This window comes from Gorilla gorilla, chromosome 9 (assembly GCF_029281585.2).
Source record: "Gorilla gorilla gorilla isolate KB3781 chromosome 9, NHGRI_mGorGor1-v2.1_pri, whole genome shotgun sequence".
NCBI classification, from domain to species: domain Eukaryota; kingdom Metazoa; phylum Chordata; class Mammalia; order Primates; family Hominidae; genus Gorilla; species Gorilla gorilla.
In genome coordinates, this window is record NC_073233.2 from 13,211,169 (window position 1) to 13,238,013 (window position 26,845).

General features: G+C 36.8%; 3 protein-coding genes across 3 annotated transcripts in view; 1 reads left to right on the plus strand and 2 right to left on the minus strand.

Annotated features, from left to right (window-relative positions):
- LOC101154372 (olfactory receptor 2AG2) overlaps nt 1–26,845 on the minus strand; it is a 165,117-nt gene that overhangs the window by 107,168 nt on the left and 31,104 nt on the right. The window lies entirely within an intron of this gene.
- On the plus strand, nt 7,854–8,896 carry OR10A4 (olfactory receptor family 10 subfamily A member 4). Its single transcript, XM_004050623.4, has one exon. The coding sequence runs from the start codon at nt 7,898–7,900 to the stop codon at nt 8,870–8,872; it is 975 nt and encodes a 324-aa protein (XP_004050671.3). The 5' UTR covers nt 7,854–7,897; the 3' UTR covers nt 8,873–8,896.
- On the minus strand, nt 22,906–23,917 carry OR2D2 (olfactory receptor family 2 subfamily D member 2). The gene has a single exon (XM_004050624.4). The coding sequence runs from the start codon at nt 23,851–23,853 to the stop codon at nt 22,906–22,908; it is 948 nt and encodes a 315-aa protein (XP_004050672.4). The 5' UTR covers nt 23,854–23,917.

The following is a 26,845-nucleotide window of genomic DNA, read 5'->3' on the forward strand; positions in this document are numbered from 1 at the left end:
CAATCCTGGGAACTCCCCAGTACTCATACCTGTCAGAAAGTGAATCCATGACTTCACCTTAGGAAACCAAAGCATTGGGGGAATCACTTCCCTACAGTAAACAGCAGGGAATGAAATAATCCTGAGACCCAGCCTGGAATCCTCTAGAGTGACTGACACAGACCCAGTGCAGGACTCCTCTAGAGTGACAAATGCTGCACAGCTCGGGGCTTCTTTAGAGGTACTGACCCAGCCACAGCCCAGGATTTGCCTGGAGTCACCGACACAACCTGGGACAAAGCTTCTTTGGGAATGTGACAAAGGCACAATCCAGAATTCACTAGCATTGTGGACTGAGACAAGCACAGCCCAGAGCATCTTTGGAATGACTGATGCCTCCAACACAGCCCAGGCCTTCTCTGGAATGACTTGCATAGACAAAGCCATAATTTAGGACTCCTCTGGAGTCACTCACTCAGAAATAGCCTAAGGCTGCTCTAGAGTGACTGATGTAGACCAGGGCTTCTCTGGAATTTATACAGACAGATGTCACTGGCAGAAGGTGAGTAAGGGTAAGAGGATAGGGCATCGACTTGAAACCTCTTGTATAGAGGCTCACCATAAAAAACGTGTCTTTTTGGACACATTTCTCAAAGACAAGAAAAGAGACCATGGGTCTCAAGTAAAGAACCTGGAGTTTTACAGAACTTGACATGGAATCTAGGAAAGGATAGAACAAAATGCTAAGATATGTATTGTGCTTTCGAATGTTCAAAATGTTTGCATATATATTATCTCTCATTTCGCTCTCACAACCACCCTGTCAGGTAGGTAGGACATTTATTATAATTACCATTTCACAATTGAGAAAAACATAATTCAGAAAAGGTCATGTCAGCAGCTCAGCATCTCAGTTAAAAATACATAAGTGAATAAATAAACAGCCAGAATTTTAACTCTGAACTTAAGGCTCCAAACTCCTTGCCATTGTAACTCTGTGGTCTCAGACCATCATTTATGTGGTAGTTTCACAAAGTTCTTATGTTATCTAGTTCTTCCATATTGAAACAAAACACAGACTCTCTAAGATATATTATCCCGGAAAGGAGACACTCTGAACAGAGAAGGGGCTGACCAGGCAACCTCAGCTAAGTTTCCACCTAGCTTTTCTCTCCCCCTCGGGTTCTCTCCCATCTCTTTCTGATGGCTGCAGCCACAACCACACTTATCAAAGGTTCTGTGCTTTCCAAGACCAGTAGTAAAACAGTACCTGAATTATACTGCATGATAACATCCTGACAGCCATAGCTACATGCGTGCAGTTATAGGAATTCTTCACATCTTCCCAGCAACTTCCCCTCTACCATCCCTTCCCTACTTAGTAGAGGAAAAACCTAAAAAACAAAAAACAGAAGAGAAAGTTGAAGGATATGAAAGAGAAAGTGAGGGAAAGATAAATCCAAACAGAAAATATGAAGGAGAAGGTTAAAGAGGGATGAAGACAAATGAAGGAAAATACAGGATTACAAGTATGAGAAGGAGGCATTTGAAAAGTCCTAAATCAGGTTTTCATATTGTATTTCTTGCAGCCCTTGGGCCCTGAAGATGCCTGAGGGGGACATTTCTGGGGACAAGAGAATGTAAAACCCAAGCAGTAGAGCCCTGAGGCCCTGCCCCTGCCCTTGCTTTTCCTTATGGATGTAAGTATTGCAATTCCCTATAAAATTTGGTTTGTAAAAAAGGAGAGGACATCCCTGCTCTAAAAGTAAAAAATAAATAAACAAATAAAAAACCAAACCTACTATTAGGTATATGTGGGTTCTCTCAGCTTCATTTACTGAATATACAGCAATACTCTGATAACATCTGAATTTTCAGCCTGAGAACCTTTTTCTTCCCAGTCTTTAGTCACATGTAGACCAGTGGCTAACTAGTATCTGGTTGTGTATCTTCAGGAAATTCTCAAACTATGCTGTGTTGCACTTTTTCTCTGGTTTCAACTATAATGGGCCTTGGCTACACTTCATTGGATTTTTTTCTATCTATCCAGCACTGTTGCACCAACAATTTAAGTTTGGAGGTTTTTTTTTTCTTTTTTTGAAACTATAGTAATATTAGTGATAATAATTAGGACAATAAGAATTCAATTTGTATAGTTTTATAATTCTACATTTATTTCCATCTCTCTTATAATTTAAAACAGATAATAATTCAAAACATTGTTAAAAGGATTTTTTACAAAAACTTTTTAAAAAATAGCAATTATTTTAATCCGTGGATTCACTAATGATTTCATGACAAAGAACGTCATTAACTTTTTAAGATAAATATTTGTATGGTAAGCCAATTCACTAATATTATGAAAATAAATGTTAATTCATAATTCAACAAATGTTTATTGTTACTTAATATGTACCAAGCAATGTAATATGGACATAAGGATGGATATGATTTTGTTTGTGTCTCCAAGGAGTATACAATTTGCAGGAGAGAACATATATGTAAAAATAATTAATATATAAAACCACTGTTATAATAAGGGTACTTTTAAATGTTATGATGAACACAACCAGAGAATAATTAATTATACCCAGTTGGGGAATGAGGATGGTCAAAAAGACTTTACAAGGAAGTTGATATTAGATCTCAGATTAAGGAATGAAGGCCAAAATGGTTTAGCTGTGCTTCACTAAGATATTTGACTAATTCTTTCATGAGCTCTCTGTTGCCACATTAACAGATGAGAGTACTTATAACTGTGTTTTTTAAAAACCCAACTGGTGTCTGAAATGATTTAGGGTCACTGAGAGAAAAAAATAGATAGCTTTGTGCAGAAAGTATAGATTAAAAAATTGGTGTCAATCAATTTTAGGATATGGTTTAATTGATGTGCCTCAGTGTCTTGACTCTCTCCCAGAAAACATTTTGATTAAATATTTCAGGGGAGTGGATATCCAAAGCACACTGAGCGATGTAAAGCTATTATATTAGAGTAAAGCTTTTAAAATATTTTCTCAGAACATAGCAAAATATTTAAACAAAAGAAATATACATTGGAAGACAAAACCCAATAATATACCACCTATTAAAAAAACACCCATATGAGTTCTGACTTTGTAGGCTCATTTAGAGATCCAACAGTGCCATCAAAGTACTATAAAAATAATCAAACCTTAGGCTGCATTAAATACTGAGCACTTGGAGTTAAGCACTTTGTTAGGTGCAAAAAATACACAATGAACAAACAGATTTGTCCTCATGATGTTAACAATTAAGATAATATAAATAGATACACAGGTACACAATTATAAAAATACTCTAAGAGAGTTTTTCACAAAGTGTTATGAGACAGGACAAAAACATTCTTGATTCTGCCAAGGGAGGACAAGAAACTTCAAAAAGAAAGTGATGTTTTAGCCAATTCTTACAAGATGAGCAGAAAGTTATACTTTTTTAAACTCCTACATATGAGTAAGAACATGTGATATTTATCTTTCTGTGCCTGGCTTATTTACTTAACATAATGACCATCCCAACGCAAAGAAATGATGCTTGAGGTGATGGATATCCCAATTACCCTGATGTGATCATTATACATTGTACACATGTATCAAAATATCACATGTACTCCCAAAATATGTACAGCTATTATACGTCAATTAAAAATAAAGAGAGTATGGGTAAAGAATTTGAAGTAAAGCAAATAAGAATAACCCAAAACCTAAAGAAAAAGTTGTACATAGTTTCAGGGAAAGGATTCCAACAAAAGAGTGCCACATGCACAAACACAGGAGTGCTGAGAGACTATGATGTGCGTAAGGAACACAAAGCATTTTTGTGTGACTGAAAAATCAGCTGCACTGGGGATTTGAAACCGGAAAAATAAGCAGAGATCACAGGAAAAGACCTTGTTAAAGGATTTACTTTATCCCAGGGGCCATATGGTGTTACTGAAAGACATTAAGCAGGTAAGTGACTTAACCAGAGTTGCTGGTTAAGACAGCAACTGGTTCCATATGAACTTTAAAATAGTTTTTTCCAATTCTGTGAAGAAAGGCATTGGTAGCTTGATGGGGATGGCACTGAATCTGTAAATTACCTTGGGCAGTATGGTCATTTTCACGATATTGATTCTTCCTACCCATGAGCATGGAATGTTCTTCCATTTGTTTGTATCCTGTTTTATTTCCTTGAGCAGTGGCTTGTAGTTCTCCTTGAAGAGGTCCTTCACATCCCTTGTAAGTTGGATTCCTAGGTATTTTATTCTCTTTGAAGCAATTGTGAATGGGAGTTCACTCATGATTTGGCTCTCTGTTTGTCTGTTGTTGGTGTATAGGAATGCTTGTGATTTTTGCACATTGATTTTGTATCCTGAGACTTTGCTGAAGTTGCTTATCAGCTTAAGGAGATTTTGGGCTGAGACAATGGGGTTTTCTAGACATACAATCATGTCATCTGCAAACAGGGACAATTTGACTTCCTCTTTTCCTAATTGAATACCCTTTATTTCCTTCTCCTGCCTCATTGCCCTGGCCAGAACTTCCAACACTATGTTGAATAGGAGTGGTGAGAGAGGGCATCCCTGTCTTGTGCCAGTTTTCAAAGGGAATGCCTCCAGTTTTTGCCCATTCAGTATGATATTGGCTGTGGGTTTGTCATAGATAGCTCTTATTATTTTGAAATACGTCCCATCAATACCTAATTTATTGAGAGTTTTTAGCATGAAGGGTTGTTGAATTTTGTCAAAGGCCTTTTCTGCATCTATTGAGATAATCATGTGGTTTTTGTCTTTGGCTCTGTTTATATGCTGGATTACATTTATTGATTTGCATATATTGAACCAGCCTTGCATCCCAGGGATGAAACCCACTTGATCATGGTGGATAAGCTTTTTGATGTGCTGCTGGATTGGGTTTGCCAGTATTTTATTGAGGATTTTTGCATCAATGTTCATCAAGGATATTGGTCTAAAATTCTCTTTTTTTGTTGTGTCTCTGCCTGGCTTTGGTATCAGAATGATGCTGGCCTCATAAAATGAGTTAGGCAGGATTCCCTCTTTTTCTATTGATTGGAATAGTTTCAGAAGGAATGGTACCAGCTCCTCCTTGTACCTCTGGTAGAATTCGGCTGTGAATCCATCTGGTCCTGGACTCTTTTTGGTTGGTAAGCTATTGATTATTGCCACAATTTCAGATCCTGTTATTGGTCTATTCAGAGATTCAACTTCTTCCTGGTTTAGTCTTGGGAGAATGTATGTGTCAAGGAATTTATCCATTTCTTCTAGATTTTCTAGTTTATTTGTGTAGAGGTGTTTGTAGTATTCTCTGATGGTAGTTTGTATTTCTGTGGGATCGGTGGTGATATCCCCTTTATCATTTTTTATTGTGTCTATTTGATTCTTCTCTCTTTTTTTCTTTATTAGTCTTGCTAGCGGTCTATCAATTTTGTTGATCTTTTCACAAAACCAGCTCCTGGATTCATTAATTTTTTGAAGGGTTTTTTGTGTCTCTATTTCCTTCAGTTCTGCTCTGATTTTAGTTATTTCTTGCCTTCTGCTAGCTTCTGAATGTGTTTGCTCTTGCTTTTCTAGTTCTTTTAATTGTGATGTTAGGGTGTCAATTTTGGATCTTTCCTGCTTTCTCTTGTGGGCATTTAGTGCTATAAATTTCCCTCTACACACTGCTTTGAATGTGTCCCAGAGATTTTGGTATGTTGTGTCTTTGTTCTCGTTGGTTTCAAAGAACATATTTATTTCTGCCTTCATTTCGTTACGTACCCAGTAGTCATTCAGGAGCAGGTTGTTCAGTTTCCATGTAGTTGAGTGGTTTTGAGTGAGTTTCTTAATCCTGAGTTCTAGTTTGATTGCACTGTGGTCTGAGAGACAGTTTGTTATAATTTCTGTTCTTTTACATTTGCTGAGGAGAGCTTTACTTCCAAGTATGTGGTCAATTTTGGAATAGGTGTGGTGTAGTGCTGAAAAAAATGTATATTCTGTTGATTTGGGGTGGAGAGTTCTGTAGATGTCTATTAGGTCCGCTTGGTGCAGAGCTGTGTTCAATTCCTTGGTATCCTTGTTGACTTTCTGTCTTGTTGATCTGTCTAATGTTGACAGTGGGGTGTTAAAGTCTCCCATTATTAATGTGTGGGAGTCTAAGTCTCTTTGTAGGTCACTCAGGACTTGCTTTACGAATCTGGGTGCTCCTGTAGTGGGTGCATACATATTGGTCTAAAATTCTCTTTTTTGGTTGTGTCTCTGCCAGGCTTTGGTATCAGAATGATGCTGGCCTCATAAAATGAGTTATAAATATTTGTTTGTCTCCTTCTCTACTACTTTATTCTTCTCCATTGCTCTTATATACCATACTTTCTACTAACATAATTAATTAATTTATTTATTTTTGAGGTGGAATTTCGCTCTTGTTGCCCATGCTGGAGTGCAATGGTGTGATCTCGGCTCACCGCAACTTCCGCCTCCCGTGTTCCAGCGATTCTCCTGCCTCAGCCTCCTGAGTAGCTGGGATTACAGGCATGCACCACCACGCCGAGCTAATTTTGTATTTTTAGTAGAGACAGGGTTTCTCTATGTTGGTCAGGCTGGTTTTGAACTCCTGATCTCAGGTGATCAGCCAGCCTCCACCTCCCAAAGAGCTGTGATTACAGGCGTGAGCCTCCGTGCCTGGCTTAACAGAATTTGTTTATAACCTGTCTTCCCTATGATGAGTTTTATGAGGGCAGAGATTTTTGCTTGTTTTATTTACTAATGTATTATCTTCAGTATCTAAAACAGAGCATAGCATACAGAATTATCTTCTGATAATCAATATTTACTGAATTAATTATTTTATTTTAGAGATTGAATAGCAGGGGCTATAGTGAGTTTTGGCAATGAGCTGGATAAGAAGATTTAGAAAATAGGTCTAGCATTATATCAATAATTATAATGGTTAACATTCATGGAACATGTACAGTATAGCAGACAACATGCTAAGTGCTTCAGATTTTATTCCTCCATATGTTTATAGTCATCACAAAGAATTTCAGGGTCCCAATTTTGAAGCTTCATTATGAATGCAATGATGAAATCTTTTGTTTCCTTTTCATGGGATTTCATATTAGTCACACTTGCATATTTAAGTTGTATTTTATTAACATGTAAAATGTGAGCTTCAAGTTTCTTGAGAGTCAAGACACAAGTCAACCAAGAGAGCTGATGAAAAAGTTCATGCTTAACCCATCTAGATTCTGTCCACGGTTCTGATGCTATCTTGACACATACAACTACTTGGAAAATACTCATCCCTGGGATCAAGATAAGCCACACTGACTATGTTGTGTGTCTTCTTGTTTACACTGCAATTTTCAGAGTGTAGAAATTGAGATTCTCACAATATAGTGAAACCTTCCTGAGTATGGGCTTCTTGAGATTGAGACACATTTGGATCTCCTCCTCAGGAATCATCTAGTAATTGCTGAATCAGTTTCTTTGATTTTCTCCTTCCTACATTTTTGTTTTGCAAAAAATATACCTGCCTGACCTCACCACTTTTCATTATGTGTCAAGACCTCTCTCTTCATAAATGCTTGGCCTGCCTTTCTTAGCACCATTATTGAAGAGAGATAAGGTAGGAGCATGAACGTAAAGCTGTGATTTTGCCCATTCTCTACAGAGAACAGAAAAATCAGGACATGTATAGATATATATAGTATGTTAATTAAGTCTGGAAAAGTAGAATTCTTTCCCCAAAAATTGTGAATCTAATGGTCAAATTTGTTTTATTATATTTTGGAGAGTATAGATGTTTGATCCTCAACAACTCTAACAAGGAAAGTAGAATGAGGCCACAGGAGGTCCCCTTTATAAGAATATAATAAAGGTATAAATAACATATGAGATTTCTTCTATCTTCCTAGATTTTGAATGCCCAGTGAAGTCCTGGGCAGAAGAATGATGTGGGAAAACTGGACAATTGTCAGTGAATTTGTTCTCGTGAGCTTCTCAGCCCTGTCCACTGAGCTTCAGGCTCTACTGTTTCTCCTTTTCCTGACCATTTACCTGGTTACTTTAATGGGCAATGTCCTCATCATCCTGGTCACTATAGCTGACTCTGCACTACAAAGTCCTATGTACTTCTTCCTCAGAAACTTATCCTTCCTGGAGATAGGTTTCAACTTGGTCACTGTGCCCAAGATGCTGGGGACCCTGATCATTCAAGACACAACCATCTCCTTCCTTGGATGTGCCACTCAGATGTATTTCTTCTTCTTTTTTGGGGCTGCTGAGTGCTGCCTCCTGGCCACCATGGCATATGACCGCTACGTGGCCATCTGTGACCCCTTGCACTACCCAGTCATCATGGGCCACATATCCTGTGCCCAGCTGGCAGCTGTCTCTTGGTTCTCAGGGTTTCCAGTGGCCACTGTGCAAACCACATGGATTTTCAGTTTCCCTTTTTGTGGCCCCAACAGGGTGAACCACTTCTTCTGTGACAGCCCTCCTCTTATTGCACTGGTCTGTGCTGACACCTCTGTGTTTGAACTGGAGGCTCTGACAGCCACTGTCCTATTCATTCTCTTTCCTTTCTTGCTGATCCTGGGATCCTATGTCCGCATCCTCTCCACTATCTTCAGGATGCCGTCAGCTGAGGGGAAACATAAGGCATTCTCCACCTGTTCCGCCCACCTCTTGGTTGTCTCTCTCTTCTATAGCACTGCCATCCTCACGTATTTCAGACCCCGATCCAGTGCCTCTCCTGAGAGCAAGAAGCTGCTGTCACTCTCTTACACAGTGGTGACTCCCATGTTGAACCCCATCATCTACAGCTTAAGGAATAAAGAAGTGAAGGCTGCACTGAAGCGGGTTATCCACAGGATCCTGGGCTCTCAGAAACTATGATTGGCTTAGATGGAAACTGAAGGGGTAAAATGTAAGTACACACACAAAAAATAGAAAAATGAATTCCTCAAGTGGGTTTTGTGTTTCTACTCTTTCCAGGTGATACAGTATGCCTACTGAAATTTTTTACTTTCTACTAAGACCTATTTCTGAAAGAAAGAACATGAGTAATGTGCTACCTGACTTCAAACTATACTACAAGGCTACAGTAACCAAAACAGCATGGTACTGGTACAAAAACAGACATATAGACCAATGAAACAGAACAGAGCCCTCATAAATAATACCACACATCTACAACCATATGATCTTTCACAAACCTGACAAAAACAAGAAATAGGGAAAGGATTCCCTATTTAATAAATGGTGCTGGGAAATCTGGCTAGCCATATGTAGAAAGCTGAAACTGGATCCCTTCCTTACACCTTACACAAAAATTAATTCAAGATGGATTAAAGACTTACATGTTAGACCTAAAACCATAAAAACCCTAGAAGAAAACCTAGGCAATACCATTCAGGACATAGGCATGGGCAAGGACTTCATGTCTAAAACACCAAAAGCAATGGCAGCAAAAGACAAAATTGACAAATGGGATCTAATTAAACTAAAGAGCTTCTGCACAGCTAAAGAAACTACTATCAGAGTGAACAGTCAACCTACAGAATGGGAGAAAATTTTTGCAACCTACTCATCTGACAAAGGGCTAATATCCAGAATCCACAAAGAACTCAAAAAAATTTACAAGAAAAAAACAAACAATCCCATCAAAAAGTGGGTGAAGGATATGAACAGACACTTCTCAAAAGAAGACATTTATGCAGCCAACAGACACATGAAAAAATGCTCATCATCACTGGCCATCAGAGAAATGCAAATCAAAACCACAATGAGATACCATCTCACACCAGTTAGAATGGTGATCATTAAAAAGTCAGGAAACAACAGGTGCTGGAGAGGATGTGGAGAAACAGGAACACTTTTACACTGTTGGTGGGACTGGAAACTAGTTCAACCATTGTGGAAGTCAGTGTGGCAATTCCTCAGGGATCTAGAACCAGAAATACCATTTGACCCAGCCATCCCATTACTGGGTATATACCCAAAGGATTATAATAATACCAAAGGATTATAGATCATGCTGCTATAAAGACACATGCACACGTACATTTATTGCAGCACTATTCACAATAGCAAGACTTGGAACCAACCCAAATGTCCAACAATGATAGACTGGATTAAGAAAATGTGGCACATATACACCATGGAATACTATGCAGCCATAAAAAATGATGAGTTCATGTCCTTTGTAGGGACATGGATGAAGCTGGAAACCATCATTCTCAGCAAACTATCACAAGGACAAAAAACCAAACACCGCTTGTTCTCACTCAGACGTGGGAATGGAACAACGAGAACACATGGACACAGGAAGGGGAACATCACACACTGGGGCCTGTTGTGGGGTGGGGGGAGGGGAGAGGGATAGCATTAGGAGATATACCTAATGTAAATGACGAGTTAATGGGTGCAGCACACCAACTAGGCACATGTATACATATGTAACAAACCTGCACGTTGTGCACATGTACCCTAGAACTTGAAGTATAATAAAATATATATATATATGTATAAAAGAAAGAACATGAGTAATGAAAGAAAGCATTATAGTATCCCATAGTATCTATGGGATGGTGGTACCAATGTCTCTGGAGATGCTGCTAGTTTATATAAATTAGGATCCTCAGAAGATCGATAACTATAATCCACCATGTTTTAAAATTTGTTTTAATCTTTCTTGAACTCCCACATCCATTTCATTTTATAATTTTCTGCTTTAATTTCTTCCATTTGTCTAAAACCTACCTGCATATTTCTAGGCTGTCTTTGTTTACAAAGTAATTAAAATAAAAATAATAATGCTAATAAATTGTAGAGTTTTGTTTTATTCTTTTACTCATGTTTTTCAACAAATTTGAGTTTGAACTCAAAATTCTAACAAATTTTTATTCAGCACTCAGCATGTTTCAGACTCCGTTTAGGCCCTGAAGACACCTTGGTGAATAAAACAGATAAATTTCTTACCCCATAGAATTTACATTCTAGTGATAAAACAGATAATAAAAAGATACTTCAATCCTCCAGTGGTTTATAAAGTATACATGTTTAGAGGACTAGCAACTGAAGAGTTCTGTGTCTGCTACCAGTCAGTCTGTGCCTTATCTGGAGAAAGGCTACTCCACAACGACAACTGTCTAAATCTCACATTATTCACCTGGTGTATGAGAACTGCTTGATAGCAAAGGTATAAAGAACTCCCAGTCAAGTATAAGTGGAGAAATTATGGGGAACTAGTATAAAGAACCCAAAGATTCTTTGCTTACGAGATTTTTTTCTGTAATATTATTGTGATTGGATGGAATCAATTGTCTTTTTCAAGCTTGTGTATCTTTCAACCACACAGTAGCCTCTCTTTATGATTTTATCTAGTGAACACAGTCCAACTCTGGACTCAGCAAACAGCAACGCTGTGTATGGGCAACATAACTGTGTGTAAACTTACTCCTGGCAATTCATTGATAATTACAGGGCAAAATTATTTTACTACACAGGCATGTCCACCTCACCAACTCTATAAACAACCCTATCTCTGTGTGCCATAGAAGTACCAGGACCAGTTTCCTTTCCTGCACAAAGTGTCCTTCAGCTCTCGTGACACAAGGGCTTCAGAAAGATAGCTCATTCTGTAAAATGACCATAAGAATTTTCAAAAGAAAAGGCAGATCATGGGGTTCTATTTGCATGATGGCAATCACACAATTAAACAGACTGTCACCATTAAATATTGGTAGTCTCCAATTTCAGCCAAATTTTAATCACTTGTTCACATTCCTTCTTCTTGACCTTGGTGGGCGAGGTAAATAGTGGCCCCCCCTGAAGATATCTATATTCTAGTCTCTGGAACCTGTGAAGGTGGTACCTTCCATGGTAAAAGGGCTGCAGATGTGATTGACTTAAGGATTCTTATATAGGGAGATTATCTTGTGCTATCTGGATGGACCCAATCTCATCACAAGCATCCTTCTAAGAGCGAGGCAAGATGATCAGAAGGAGGGACAGAAAGATGTAAGCATGGGCAGAGGTTAGAGAAGACAGAAGGTGATATGCCACTGATTTTGAAATTAGAAGACAGGGCCATGATCCAGGAATGTAGGCAGCCTGTGGAAGCTGAAAAAGTCAAGGGGACAAAATTTTCCCCTAGAGCCTTCAGAAAATAATGTAGGTCTAGCTGACACCTTAATTTTAGCACGGTGAAACTGATTTTGGTCTTTTGAACTCTAGAATTCTCAGATAACAAATCTATGTTGTTTTAATCTACTAGGTTTGTGGTAATTTGTTACAGCAGCAATACGACATTAATGCACTTGGTCATACTTTATTCTTCTCAGCTAATATCCAAGTTTTTGCTACTTTTCCCTGTACCACTCCTCCTTCTTTTATTCAAGAAAACAACTTCTATTTCATTAAGAAAATTGGGGTGATCAGATTTAAATGACTTTTACTTATGCCCTTACATCTAAAAATGTTTCCATCTATGCCCACATCCATGCCTATTTCTCTTAATCTGAGAAATACTTGATTGCATAGCCTCTTGTCTATGAACCATGCTTCTTGGAGTATCTCATCTGTTTCATCTGTAACTTCAATCTCTTCCCCTCTTTTGTCTCAAGCTGTAAACATGCCCTGATCCTTAAAACAAAAACGAATTACAATCTTGATCACGTTTCTCTTATCTTTCTCATTTACTCTTGGACTACTTTTGTACCATCTTTATTGAAATAACTTACATATTATAAAACTCACCCATTTAAAGTTTATAATTCAATTTTTTTAGCATATTCACAATGTTGTGCAACCATCACCACAATCTAAGTTTACAATTTTATCACCCCTAAAAGAAAACCCACATCCATTAGCATCAGACAACTTCTTGGGAAAAAAAAGTTTATAATTTCTATTTTATTTTCATTAAATTTACTATTTATTCACTGAAATCTAGTTTCTTCCCCTGTCACTTCATTGCAATAGATCTTTCAAAATCATTAATGGCCTCTATATTAACATGTCCAGTGTTTAATCTTAATTTTGCTACTCTATTACAACTCTTACATTGCTCATGTATTTCTTTTGAAAATTTCTATACCTGTTATTTCCCAAATACCATTCTGTTCTGGTTTTCTTTCTGCATCTCTGAACACTCGTTCTCAATCTTCAAGGAGTTTTCTCACAAACGCTTAACCATTGGAAACACTATGTTCCCCGAAGTTCCAATAATAACCTTCGTGCTTTTTTTCACTCTGTTGTTTTTTTAAAAAATAGCTATATTGAAGTATAAGTAATATACAGAAACTGCATATGTTTAATGTATACAATTTGATGAGTTTGTACAAAGTCATATACCCATACCATACACACATGAACAAGGTGAGAGAAGGAGAAAGAGAAACCTCATCACTCTAAGCTTGAGAGTCAGATATTTGCAAGTGTCCATAAGACATATCCACATTGATTTCCAAGAGGCACCTCAAAGGTATCTTTTAACTCATGTCAAAAACTTAACTCATTTTCTTTATCAAATCCTGCTTCTTGAACTGAATTCCTATTTCAAAGACTGTCACTAGCATTACCTAGTCAACAAAATCAGAAATTTGATAATCAAATGAGGCTCATCCTTCATACCAGAAAGTCCAATAAAAAGTCCTCACCTAATCAGCACGTTGTCAGTTACTTTCTGCCACAATACTACATTACACATAATCTTCAATAAATTCTACAAGGACTGTATGATTCTTTTTCTGGATCATAATTTAGAAATACTGTTTACAAACAAGAGTTAAGTTTACTTCTTCCTAAAACTTTTTGTTGCCTATTTAAAAATTTTATTACTATTCTGCTCATTCAAAATATTGTGATATATTCATAAATTGACCATCCTTCAAGATGTATTTCAGATATTACCTCTTTCATGGCGTGGGCTCAATTGCTTCCAACCTAACAGTATTTTCTTCTCTGAAAACACATGCACACAAACATATGATCTATTTTTATTCTGTCCTACTTCTTTGCTCCTTGATTATACTGTTTTCTTGTAAGGACGGGGTTTATAACATACTTATATCTCCTACATGGCCTAGCACAGTGACTTGAGCATGGGAAAAATGCAATTAATATACATTTGATTTCCCATGAAATAAATTGGAAGTGCTAAATAAGTCCAAACATTCAACTATCCAGGATCCCTCACAGATATCCATATATAATCCCTGCAGAGAAATGCTGACTTATCAATATTTTAGGTTTCCAATATTTAAAACAATTCTATATTTATGATTAAATGTGGGAATTAAAAATGATAAAAACTTTATATCTGTCCATCTGAAGGGTGTCTGTATTACCCAAGAAAATGTGTAAAATACATAACTTTTCTATCTACTCCCTGCCTGCAGTTAATCATTTCTATGTAAATTACATAATAGGGTTGGATTAGAAAACATAACAAAAAATATACATTTCTATAGTTTATAAGTTACGTTTATAAAATTGTACTTTTATCTTTAAAACAGCCCTTTGAAATAACTATTGTTATTATTATTCCCATGTTAGAGACCATCTAAAAGATTTTATACGGTTTCATGCCTTTATATACTATGTACAGAGTACTGATCCCCAAAATTTTATCTTCAAATGTGATATCTCCACTGAGCTCAAATCCAATATCCAATTGTATTCTTCATCCCTCTGCATTTATGTCAAGTAGGCAGCTCAAACTTAATTCATCCAAAACACTTCCATAAAACTTGCTTTTTTATTCCCCTCTTCTACTCACCAGCAAATATTATCACCATTTATTCAGTGACTCAAGCCAAAACCTTAATAGCCATTCTTATTTACTCACTACCTTTCATCCCTCATATTCAACCTATCAGCAAACCTGACAAATGGTTTCCAAAATATATGCTATATCCAATTTTCTTTGATCTATGCTGCTATTATCCTAGACCAAGACACAATCGTTCTTTACCTTGACTACTGCAGTACTTCCTAACATATCTTCCTATTTCTATCTTGCTTCCCTATAATCCACTATCCATGGAGGATCCTGAGTAGTCTTTTCAATATGTAAATAAGATTGTGTCATTCCCTTGCTTGAAAACTTTTCACAGCTTCCCATTCCCATCACTATTAAAGTAAAATGCAAAACCTTTACTAATTCTACATTCCCAACTTGTGCTAGTCTCTATCCACCTTTCCAGCCTCACTTAAAATCCCCTGGCCTCTCAATTACATTGATATAGTACAATGATTTTGAACTGTGGATCAGAATCACCTGGATAACTTTAAAGACACACTTAATGTCAGCACTTCTCTTTTGGACACAGAGAAGTAGCTTGCATTTAAATAATTCTCCCCAAAACAACTACACAACTATAAAAGATTGACAAAACACACAAAACAAGTGCTTAGAGATACAAGAGAGCAGCAAATACAGGACTTGAAGAGAAAAGGTAAGAGGAGGGAAGAACAATAAGGTAAGTGCCACATTCACCCAAGTGTTTTCCCCAAGGGCGTTTGTCTTTTCTCTAAGAGGAAAAGAGAGTGTTAGCATAAAGTAGCAGTCACTGAAATAAGAGGGCAGAAATTAGAATTCGGGGTTGCCAAACATATTAACATTGAAAATCAAATCACAAAGATGAGGGTACCACAGATAAACAAGTCCAAAAATTTGCATGCAATATATTTATAAGTTGTTTGTCACTCCTAAATGGTGTATGCACAAGAAAAGACTCAAGGAAACTCAAAAGAAAGCAGCATATGAAAGGCTAAAAATATATATATATATGAGCTGAGCATTTACTAACCAATTGGTGCTGGGAGATAGAGGGTAGGGTTTAAGTCTTGTGAGGTAGATCACTCTGTGCTTTCAGCTGAGATCCCACAAAGGTAATAATTTAGGAACAAATGCAAAACTAGATAGAAAAAGCCTAAAAAAGCCTAAAACCAACCATCAATAGGATTGAATTGATCTGCTTATGTTTTTACCCTGTCAAAAGAAAACTGCATCCTCTTAGAAAGAAAAAAATCATCCAGAGCCTCTACAGGTGGACTATTTAATGAAAAAATTATAAAACATGCTAATGAAAAAGGGTCAAAAATGACCGAAAACCGAGAGAAAAAATGGGCGATTTACCCATAAATATTTGTGACATCTGTGACATTTGTTTGCCAATCTTTTATGGACTATTTATTTGTCTATGTTTAGATATATTGCCATTATTCATAAAAGATTTAAAGGTGATTTAGATATTAGAGTTCTAAGTTCAAAATAACTATTACTAATATTTTAAGAAAAGAGAGAAAAAGATTTTTTCATGAGATAACTACAATTCATAAAAAGAAAAACAGACATAAAACTAAAAAATAAACTGAACTGAAAATTCACTAGGTAGGCTCAATAGCAAAGTACACAAAGCAGAAAAGATAATTTATAAACTGTAGTCTTCTTCAGTAGAAAGTATGGAGACAGAAGCACAGAACAAAAAGGAGGGAAAATAAAGAAATGAGCATAAAAGTTCAACTAAGCAAAAAGGTCTAAATCATGGATAGTCAGATTTCCAGGAGAAAGAAATAAAGTAAAAGAGATGCAATATCTGAAAAAAATACTAGCTCAGTGAACACCAATCGGATAGCTAAAACAAACCAATAAATAATCACATCAAAATGCTGAGAAAGATACAGAGAATATGTAAAAAGCATCTATACAATCACAAAATCAGTGGAAGACAGAAGACAGTGGGATAATACTTTTAAACTGCTGAAAGAAAATACTGGCTGTATAAATTTTTGTATTGAACAAAACTGTCATTCAAAACTACTCTCAAGGACTTCTACTTTTAGCCAAAATTGAATAACAGGAATTGGATTTACCCCTCACCTAAAACAATAAAATAAGAAACACATAAAATACATGAAACAATGATCCTTCAAGACACAGGCATCAAGCAACAAAGGAAAGTAGTTGCTGAGAGACTGGAAACAAATGAGGTAAACCTTATGAATGTATAACAGAGAAGAGAGATCTGCAGAGAAAGAGAACCCCAAAGATCTAAAAGGGTTCCATTTTGCCTGTTCAATAGAGTCAAGCATATACATCTGAAGAAACTGTCCAAGGCTGGGGAAATAGCCATCAGAAAGAATCAAAGGAAGCATCAGAGGTGCTTGGCATGAACACAGCGTCCGTAGTAGTTCCTGTGCCCAACATTCAGGCTGGAAAAACTCGTAATTCATGGAATAGTGGGTAGAGGATACAGGAAGGTCTAGTTTCAGTAATGGGGAATACTTGTCCCTATACTGAGCACTGCTTCAGGCCCACCTAACAATTCATACAGCAAAACACAAAAGGACAAAATTATCTCCAAGTGAATTAACTGAATTCTAAAACAGAGCTCAAGAAGATTTATAGGAATACAAAAAATACCCAGAACCCACCGGAGTACAATTCACCAAGTCTGGCATTCAATAAAATATTATGAGTTATGTAAAGAGGCAAGGAAATAACGACTTATATAATGAGGAGAAAAATCAGTATAAATCAACCCAGAACTGACTCAAATGTTACAATTAACAGAGAAAAATATTAAAAGTTATAATGTTATTGCATATGTTTAAAAAGTTAAGTAGAGACATGAAAGCTATAAATAAAAGACAAATTAAACTTCTAGAGATGAAAACTAAAATATCTGAGATAAAAAATATGCTGAATGGGATTCACAGCAGGTTAAATATTACAGATGAAAGATTAGTGAGTTTGATGAATAGCCATAGAAAATGCAAAATAAAACAGAAAAATGGATACAAAATATGAGAAGAAAATCAGTGAACTATGGGACAGCTTCACACTGTGTAACATGAAGGTAGTTGTTGTCACCAAGGCAGAGGAGAGGACAGAAAAAAAATTGAAGAAATAATGGCTGAAAATTTTCCAAACTTAATTAAAACTATAAACCACAGATCAAGAAACTCAGTAAATGCTAAGCACAAAAAAATGAAGACACACAACTAAAGGCATGTAATTATCAAATTGCTCAAAAAACAATGATAAAGAGAAAATGTCAAAAGTGGCCAGTGGGAGGGAGGCGAGGCATTCTATGTATAGAGGTATAAAGATAAGAATAACATCAAATTTCTCATCAAAAACAATACAGGTAAGTCAAAATGAAGCAAGACTTTTATGGTATTCAAAAGAATAACAATTTTTCAACCTGAAATTCTACACTTGGAAAAATATCTTTCAGAAAGAAAGGCAAATAAAGATGTCTTCAGGCATACAATACCTCAAAGATTTATCACCAGCAGAACCCACACCATGAGAAATACTAAAGAATGTCCTGTTGGCAGAAAGAAAAATGATACACAGGCCAGGTGCGGTGGCTCGCGCCTGTAAATCCCAGCACTTTGGGAGGCTAAGGCAGGCGGATCATTTGAGGTCAGGAGTTCAAGACCAGCCTGTCCAACATGGTGAAACCCCATCTCTACTAAAAATACAAAAATTAGCTGGGCATGGTGGCATACGCTTGTAATCCCAGCTACTCCGGAGGCTGAGGCAGAAGAATTGCTTGAACCTGAAAGGCAGAGGTTGCAGTGAGACAAGATCACACCATTGCACTCCAGCCTGGGCAACAGAGGGAGATTCTCTCTCTCAAAAAAAAAAAAAAAAAAAAAAAAAAAGATACCATAGGAAAATCTGGTATTTAAAGAAATGGAGACCATAAAAATAGTAGTAATATAAGTAAATATATTTAAAAATTTACTTAGTATCCAAATTTTTTTTTTTACCAGAAACAACATTATTTAATGATAAAAGAGTCAATTTACCAGGAAGATATGAAAATTATAAGAGAGAAATAGAAAACAACACAACAATAGTAGTAGATTTCAATATCCCACTACATCTATATACACACACACACACACATACACACACACATATATATATACATTAAGTTCTGGGATACATGTACAGAACGTGCAGGTTTGTTACATAGGTATACATGTGCCATGGTGGTTTGCTATGGCCATCAACCAGTCATCTACATTAGGTATTTCTCCTAATGCTATCCTTCCCCTAGACCCCCATCCCCCGACAGGCCCCGGTGGGTGATGTTCCCCTCTCTGTGTCCATGTGTTCTCATTGTTCAACTCCGACTTATGAGTGAGAACAGGCGGTGTTTGGTTTTTTGTTCCTGTGACAGTTTGCTGGGAATGATGGTTTCCAGCTTCATCCATGTCCCTGCAAAGGACATGAACTCATCCTTTTTTATGGCTGCAAAGTATTCTATGGTGTATATGTGCCACATTTTCTTAATCCAGTCTATCACTGATGGGCATTTGGGTTGGTTCCAAGTCTTTGCTATTGTGAACAGTGCTGCAATAAATGTACGTGGGCATGTGTCTTTATAGTAGAATGATTTATAATCCTTTGAGTATATACCTAGTAATGGTATTTCTGGGTCAAATGGTATTTCTGGTTCTAGATCTTTGAGGAATTGCCACACTGTCTTCCACAATGGTTGAACACAATGGTTGAAAGAGTGAATTTACACTCCCACCAACAGTGTAAAAGCATTCCTATTTCTCCACAGTCTCAACAGCATCTGTCGTTTCCTGACTTTTTAATAATCACCATTATAACTGGTGTGAGATGGTATCTCATTATGGTTTTGATTTGCATTTCTCTAACGACCAGTGATGATGAGCTTTTTTTTTTCATATGTTTGTTGGCCACATCAATGTCTTCTTTTGAGAAGTGTCTGTTCATATCCTTCACCCACTTTTTGATGGGGTTGTTTGCTTTTTCTTGAAAATTTGTTTAAGGACCTTGTAGATTCTAGATATTAAACCTTTGTCAGATGGATAGATTGCAAAAATTTTCTCCCATTCTATAGGTTGCCGAACAGACACTTTTCAAAAGAAGACATATGAGTGGCAAATAAGCATATGAAAAAATGCTCAACATCACTAATCATTAGAGAAGTGCAAATCAAAACCACAATGAGGTACCATCTCATACCAGTCAAAATGGCTACTATTAAAAAGTCAAAACAACAACAACAACAACAACAACAAAACAGATGCTGGCAAAGTTGTAGAGAAAAGGGAACACTTTTCTGGTGGGAATGTAAATTAGTTCAGCCACTGTGGAAAGCAGTTTGGTGATTTCTTGAATAACTTAAAACAGAACTACTATTCGACCCAACAATGCCATTACTGGGTATATACCCAGAGGAATATAAATCACTCTACCATAAAGACACGTGCATGGTTATGTTCATTGCAGCACTATTCACACAGCAAAGGCATGGAATCAACCTAAATGCCCATCAATAGCAGGAAATGTGGTACATATACACCATGGAATACTATACAGCCATGAAAAAGACCGAGATCATGTCTTTTGCAGCAACATAAATGGAGCTAGAGGCTATTATCCTATCTTAACACAGGAACAGAAAACCAAATACTGTGTGTTCTCACTTATAAGTTGGAACTAAATATTGAGTACACATGGATACAAATAATAGAACAACAGATATTGTGGCCTACTGGAGGGTTGAGGGTAAGAGAAGGGTGAATATAAAAAAACTGCCTATCAGGTACTATGCTTATTACCTGGGTGATGAAGTAATCTGTACACCAAACTCTCGTGACACGCAATTGACCTATATAATAAACCTGCACATGTACCCGTGAAACTAAAACTTAAAAAAAAAAACACAGAATCATCAATAACTCAAATATTACAGGTAAGAAGTTTTAGGTTGCCACACCTGTTAAAAAACTCCAGTGAGCTGAGCTTAAGGCAGAAAATAAGAAATCCATGAAAGGGTAGTGAAAGAACAAGCTATAATTATCAATTTATGTCTGGGGCAGGATTAGGAGCTACAATAGCTATGTTCTCTGCTAATTATTTGCCTTTTTTGCTCTTCCTCTTTCAACTTACATAAATAATCATGACAGGAGCTATTCTTTTACGTATCAAGTAGAAGTGTGAGCTACTTGATATCATGCTGCTATGATATAGTTCTTAATGGAACTTTATGTGATCCCTGTATTAGGAATATGAATTAATCACTGAAAGAAGAAGTGGATGCTGAGGGCAAAAGGTGTGTACTTCACCAGTTGACCTTTCCAGATCTACCTTCTATCCTTTTTCAGCTTGCTATGTGCTTCAGAATGTTTGACGTCTTTTATGGATTATACCAAAAGGCTCCTTGTTCCCTGGCTTCTAATTGGAATACAATAGCTGGGGATCAGAAGGTGGGTGGAAAATGGGCTTGAGAAATATTTCTTCCCATGGCTTCCTTGCCTTCGTATAGCCTAAGTCCACAGTTACTGCCTTGTGCCCTTAGCATATTTCTACCCTCTCCAGGTTCTAGTTCCCTCCTCTTGGTCATTCAGGCTTAGCGTTAGTTACAGCTTCTCACTCTTGCTATGTATCACTATTCTTGGAATATGTCACTATTTCTTGCTGGTTTCCACAACTCCTATATTCATCTTTATGAAGATGTATCCTGATAAATATGATCCTTATGTTTCTAAAAGAGTGTGAGAAGGAGAGCAGAGCTCATATATTCTGCTTCATTGTACCCACGCTCTTCATTACCCATGTTAAGCACACATACAGGTGCACATGCCAACATACATGTAGCACCTAGCTCATAGTAAGTGATTCAGTAATGTCTATTTATTGATCATTTGATGATGCAGAGAGATTCAGAAGTACCAAAAGAAAAAGGACTTGAAGTAAGATCTGAAATAGACAGGTGATAATACACAGCATTATTAAAAAGGTAGATTTTACAAGGCTTATAAAATATGTGTGTTTCTCGGGGGATTTCTCAACCCTTAGGTGTCAAAGGACCAACCAGAAGGAAGCATATCCTCCTTCCGATTGCTCCACGAATTATTGTCCTTCTCCTTCTATGAAAGAAATGCAGGATGAAGGATAGAGGGTGTGTCTATGGATAAGGCCCAAGAATAAGAATCTTACCATATTTTTTATTAATTTTTAATTTACAATTGACATAATTATATATAGTTTGGGAATACAGTGTGATGTTTCAATGCATGGAAACATTGTATAATAATCAAATCAGGGTAATTACCATATCCATCACTTTAAGTCTTACCATATTTTAGATTCACAAAGAAGAGGGCTACCCAGCAAGTCTTCTTTAATAATATGTTTATTTTATCCAATATATTAAAATATTATTTTATTGTCATGCCATCCATATAAAATTACTAATGACATGGTTTAAATTCTATTTTCATATAGGTGTGAAAATTTGAAATCTAATGTGCCTTTTTTCTTCTTTTCAACTTTTATTTTAAAATCGAGGGTACACACGCAGGTTTGTTACAGAGGTATATCATGTGATGCTGAGATATGGAGTACAAATGAATCCACCACCCAGGTAGTGAGTAGGTAATAGGTAGTTTTTTTAACCCTTCCCCCTCCCTCCCATAATCTAGTAGTCCCCAATGTCTATTGTTCCCACCTTCGTCTTCATATGTACCCAACGTTTAGTTCCTACTTATGAGTGACAACATGAAGTATTTGGTTTTCTGTTTTTGTGCTAGTTCACTTAGGATAATGGTTTCAAGCTGCATCTATGTTTCTGCGAATGACATGATTTCATTCTATTCTATGGCTGCATAGTATTCCATGGTGTATATGTACTTTTGTTTTCAAAGCAGGAGAGAAAGTTTATTAAAAAGCTTTAGAACAGTAAGGAAGGAAAAGGAAAGGAGGAAAAAGAAGGAAAGTACAACCTGGAAGGGGGCCAAGCAGGTGACTTGAGAAACCAAGTGTGCCAATGTACATTTTTAAAAATCCAATCCACCTGGGTTGATTCCATGTCTTCCCAGCAAGTCTTTGAAGTAGGAAGCCAAAAGGTTCTCTGAGCTCACTGTCAGTGTGAGATTCCAAGCCTGCATGGGAAATTCCTTGTGGCTACTTTCCTCAGAGCTGCTTTCACATCCTTGTTTCTCAGGCTATAGATGAGGGGATTAAGCATGGGAGTCACTATTGCATAGAAAACAGACACCGATTTTTCCTGCTGTTTGGAAGACTTGGGTGTCATGTAAGTGATAATTGCTGATCCATAAAAAAGTATGACCACCATGAGGTGGGAGCCACAGGTAGAAAATGCCTTGAGACTCCCCACAGTTGACTTCATCTTGACCACAGTTACTATGATACAGCCATAGGATACCAGAATCAGAAAAACAGGTATGAGGAGAATCACAACCCCCATAAGAAAAATGGCCATCTCTGATGCATGGGTGTCTGTGGATGCTAAGATCAATAGCGCAGGGGCCTCACAAAAGAAATGAGCAATGCTGTTACTGCCTCGGTAGGGTAGCCTCAGTGTGAAGGTGGTGTATACCACAGACACCAGAATGCCACTGGTCCATGATCCTGTTGCCAGCTGGACACACACTTTCCAGGTCATGATGTTAGGGTAACGCAGAGGATTGCAGATTGCAACATAGCGATCACAGGACATCACTGCAAGAAGGCCACACTGTGTACACCCAAAAATGAGGAAAAAGAGAAGTCGAACTGCGCAAAGTGTGAATGCAACGACCTTCTTTCTGGAAAGCAGGTGGACTAGTGCCTGAGGAACTATGTTGGTAGAGAAACAGAGGTCAGCCAGAGACAAGTTGCAGAGAAAAAAATACATGGGTGTGTGAAGTTGGGAGTCAACATGAACAAGGGACATTAGAAGCAGATTTCCAACCACAGTGACCAGGTAGACACCCAATAATACGATAAATAGCAGCTGCTCGGTGTGTGGCCCATCAGAGAGTCCCAGAAGGAGGAATTCTGTCACTTGTGTCTGATTTATCTGTCTCATAGTTTGTTGTCCTTTTCAGTAAGAAGTCACTATGTGCTAACCATAGACATGCATACCTATAAAATTATATAATTCAGAAGTGCAGGCTTAGGAACTGCCTCAATTTCTACTGAAAATTTCAAGAACTCCCTTCATAAGATGATCATGTTTCTTTCATTGGAACATTTTCAGTGTTGTAAAACAAACTTTAAAAGATGTTGCATTCATTGTTGGTGTCATCTGGCAAGAATAGATTTTTAAAATTATTTTTCTCACTCCGAATACCACACTTTTAATAATACAATATTAAATACAGACTGAATTCATCTATAAAGTCCTGCCATTTAATTTCTGTTTGTTCTTAACTAAAACCCCTGAGTCGTAAGTGCTCTTGTCACATCTCCTCTTCCCCGCTTAAGATAATATAGTTTTCTGTTGTATTTTCCCTGAAAGGACAGACACGAAGGTATAAGAAATCAGAAAGAGCCAAAGTACTGGTATGTTTTATTTAAGAAACTAACCTGTCTTACAGGAGCTGGGAAACCAAAGATTAACTCAGGATACCCTTGGGAATCCTATCTGAAGCCTCAGCTTGAGTTCTGTTCAGTCTCAACTGTGAATGAACTTCCAACATAACAGACACACCATCAAAACAGAATTTTCATTTTAAGCCACCAGCGTGACTAGTTTCATACTCAGCCCAAACAGCACTACTCCCCAGCTCTCTCTGCTAAAAATTATATGCATTATCTGTCCACTCCCCCCGCAAAAGTAAAAGTTCCTTTGAAAATAGTTTCCATGTCTTTTTCACCTCTGTGTCCTTTACAAGACATAGCAGAGAACTTCATTTCATAAATGACCATTAATTCATTAAACAAATAATAATTTGATCACATAGTTAAGCAGAGTCATTTAGAAGTTTTGCCAATATCCCTAGAGAGATTTGAAATAATAATCCAATTTTGTGGAGCTGTTCCAAAAAGAAGGGAAATAAATTTACTTTAAAGTGTAAAGTTTAAGATCCTATACACGGGTTGGGCTATCAATCCTTTAACTGTCTGGTGAAAGTATCTCAGAATAACGTTTTAAATACATCAAATAAAATGTATAGGATTACTAAGGAAACCAGTTATATCAAAACACAGTTATCGAAATAATTTTAGAAAACAGATTTGTAAACAGCCATATACGTGCTTCTTTATTACTACACTAAAATTTTGAAATGTAGTGGTGGGTCTAATAACCATCTTCATTTCAAAATAATGATGAGTTTAAATATTTGGAGATCTCTCCAACAACTGCAATACAATATAAAAATTCTTATAACTACTACTGCTGACAAAGTCATAAATACTTCTAATATTGGTGTGGGTTGGTTACTTGCATTCAAATTGGAAGGAAACATCAACTTTCAGTAAGGGGAAAATAAAAATAAAGAAGTAACATTTTACTCCAAGTTGCAGAACTCACTTGGGTTACAGGAATCCCCAGGAGATTTCTTAAAAAAAAAAAAAAAGACATAATTACACCCTACATAATCTAGTAACTGAGTCTCAGCATCTGGATTGGTCTGTGAGTCAAAGAAATGAAAGATTTCAATTCCTAATTGGTCTTCAGACTAAAGCTGGAATTTGGCAGTGGGAGGAAGGTCCCTTTGCACTTCTACTTAACTGTTTGGTGCTTTAGATTTTTAGCATTGCTCCCTGCTCACTTTGCAGGCAGAAGGCCTTAAGCAAACAGCTCAGTCCAACATGCATCACCTGTATGACAAAATCCAATTTATAACCCTTCCACCTTTGCCCACTACTGGTTAGCCATGGACTCTACACTCCTTTCCTCACTTCCTAGGATTTCTCCTGCAACATCTTTTCTCCAGACAGGAATGTAGCTGTCCTGGGCCAAAGTTACCACTAACAACCAATCTGGGAAAAGTTTGACCTAATTTCTTTTCTCTTCTCCACTTTTATTTTAACCACCAGAGGAAGAAGCCTGAAAACAATTTCACCTTACTGTTTTACTTTACAATGTACAGATTAATTACTTAAAAGGTTCTTTTTTAACTCAAGATACAGATTTTCTTTATTCTTTATGTTATTCTCCTCTTTTACACATCTAGGAAAATCTGTCAAAACAAAAACAGTCTCATATCAAATCATATAAATGTAATGGTTACACAATATTACCATTATATCAGGTAAATGGAGGTGTGGATGTTGATTCAATGGTAAAATAAAAACCAGTGCCACCAAACTCTAAAATCTTTGAAAGGATAAAAGCCTCTTACCTAATCCTTAAAAGGAACTTGATATTCCTCCTCAGTTTTGAAGATAAGTTACTTAATTTTAACATTTTGTTTGCTTAATTGTATTTTAAATATACACCAAATATATATTTTTCAGAACAAAAGAAAAAAATTAATAAATTGGACATCATCAAAATTAAAAATGTTTGTGCTTCAAAAGACACCATTAAGGAAGTGAAAAGACAACCCACAGAGTAGGAGAAAATTTTTGCAAATTATGTATCTGATAAGGGACTTATATTTAGAATATATAAGAAACATAACTTGGTAATAAAAAGGCCAATAATATAATTAATAACTGGGCAAAGAATCTAAATAGACATTGTTTCCAGAAGAGGTATGCAAATGGCCAGTAGGCACATGAAAATATGTTGAATGTCATTAGCCATAAAGGAAATGCAAATCAAAACCACAATAGCATACAACTTTACACCTACTAGGATGGCTAGCAGGTTACCATATGAATCAGCCATCCCACCAGTAGGTATATACCCAAGAGAACTGAAAGCATATGTTGCACACAAAAACTTATACATGAATGTTTATGGCAACATTATTCATAATACTCAAAAAGTGCAGTGATCCAAAGACAAAAAGTGAAATGTCTTTGAATATATAAAGAAAAGGTGATATATCAGCTGGGTGTGGTGGCTCACGCCTGTAATCCCAGTACATTGAAAGACTAAGGCAGGTGTATCACTTAAGGTCAGG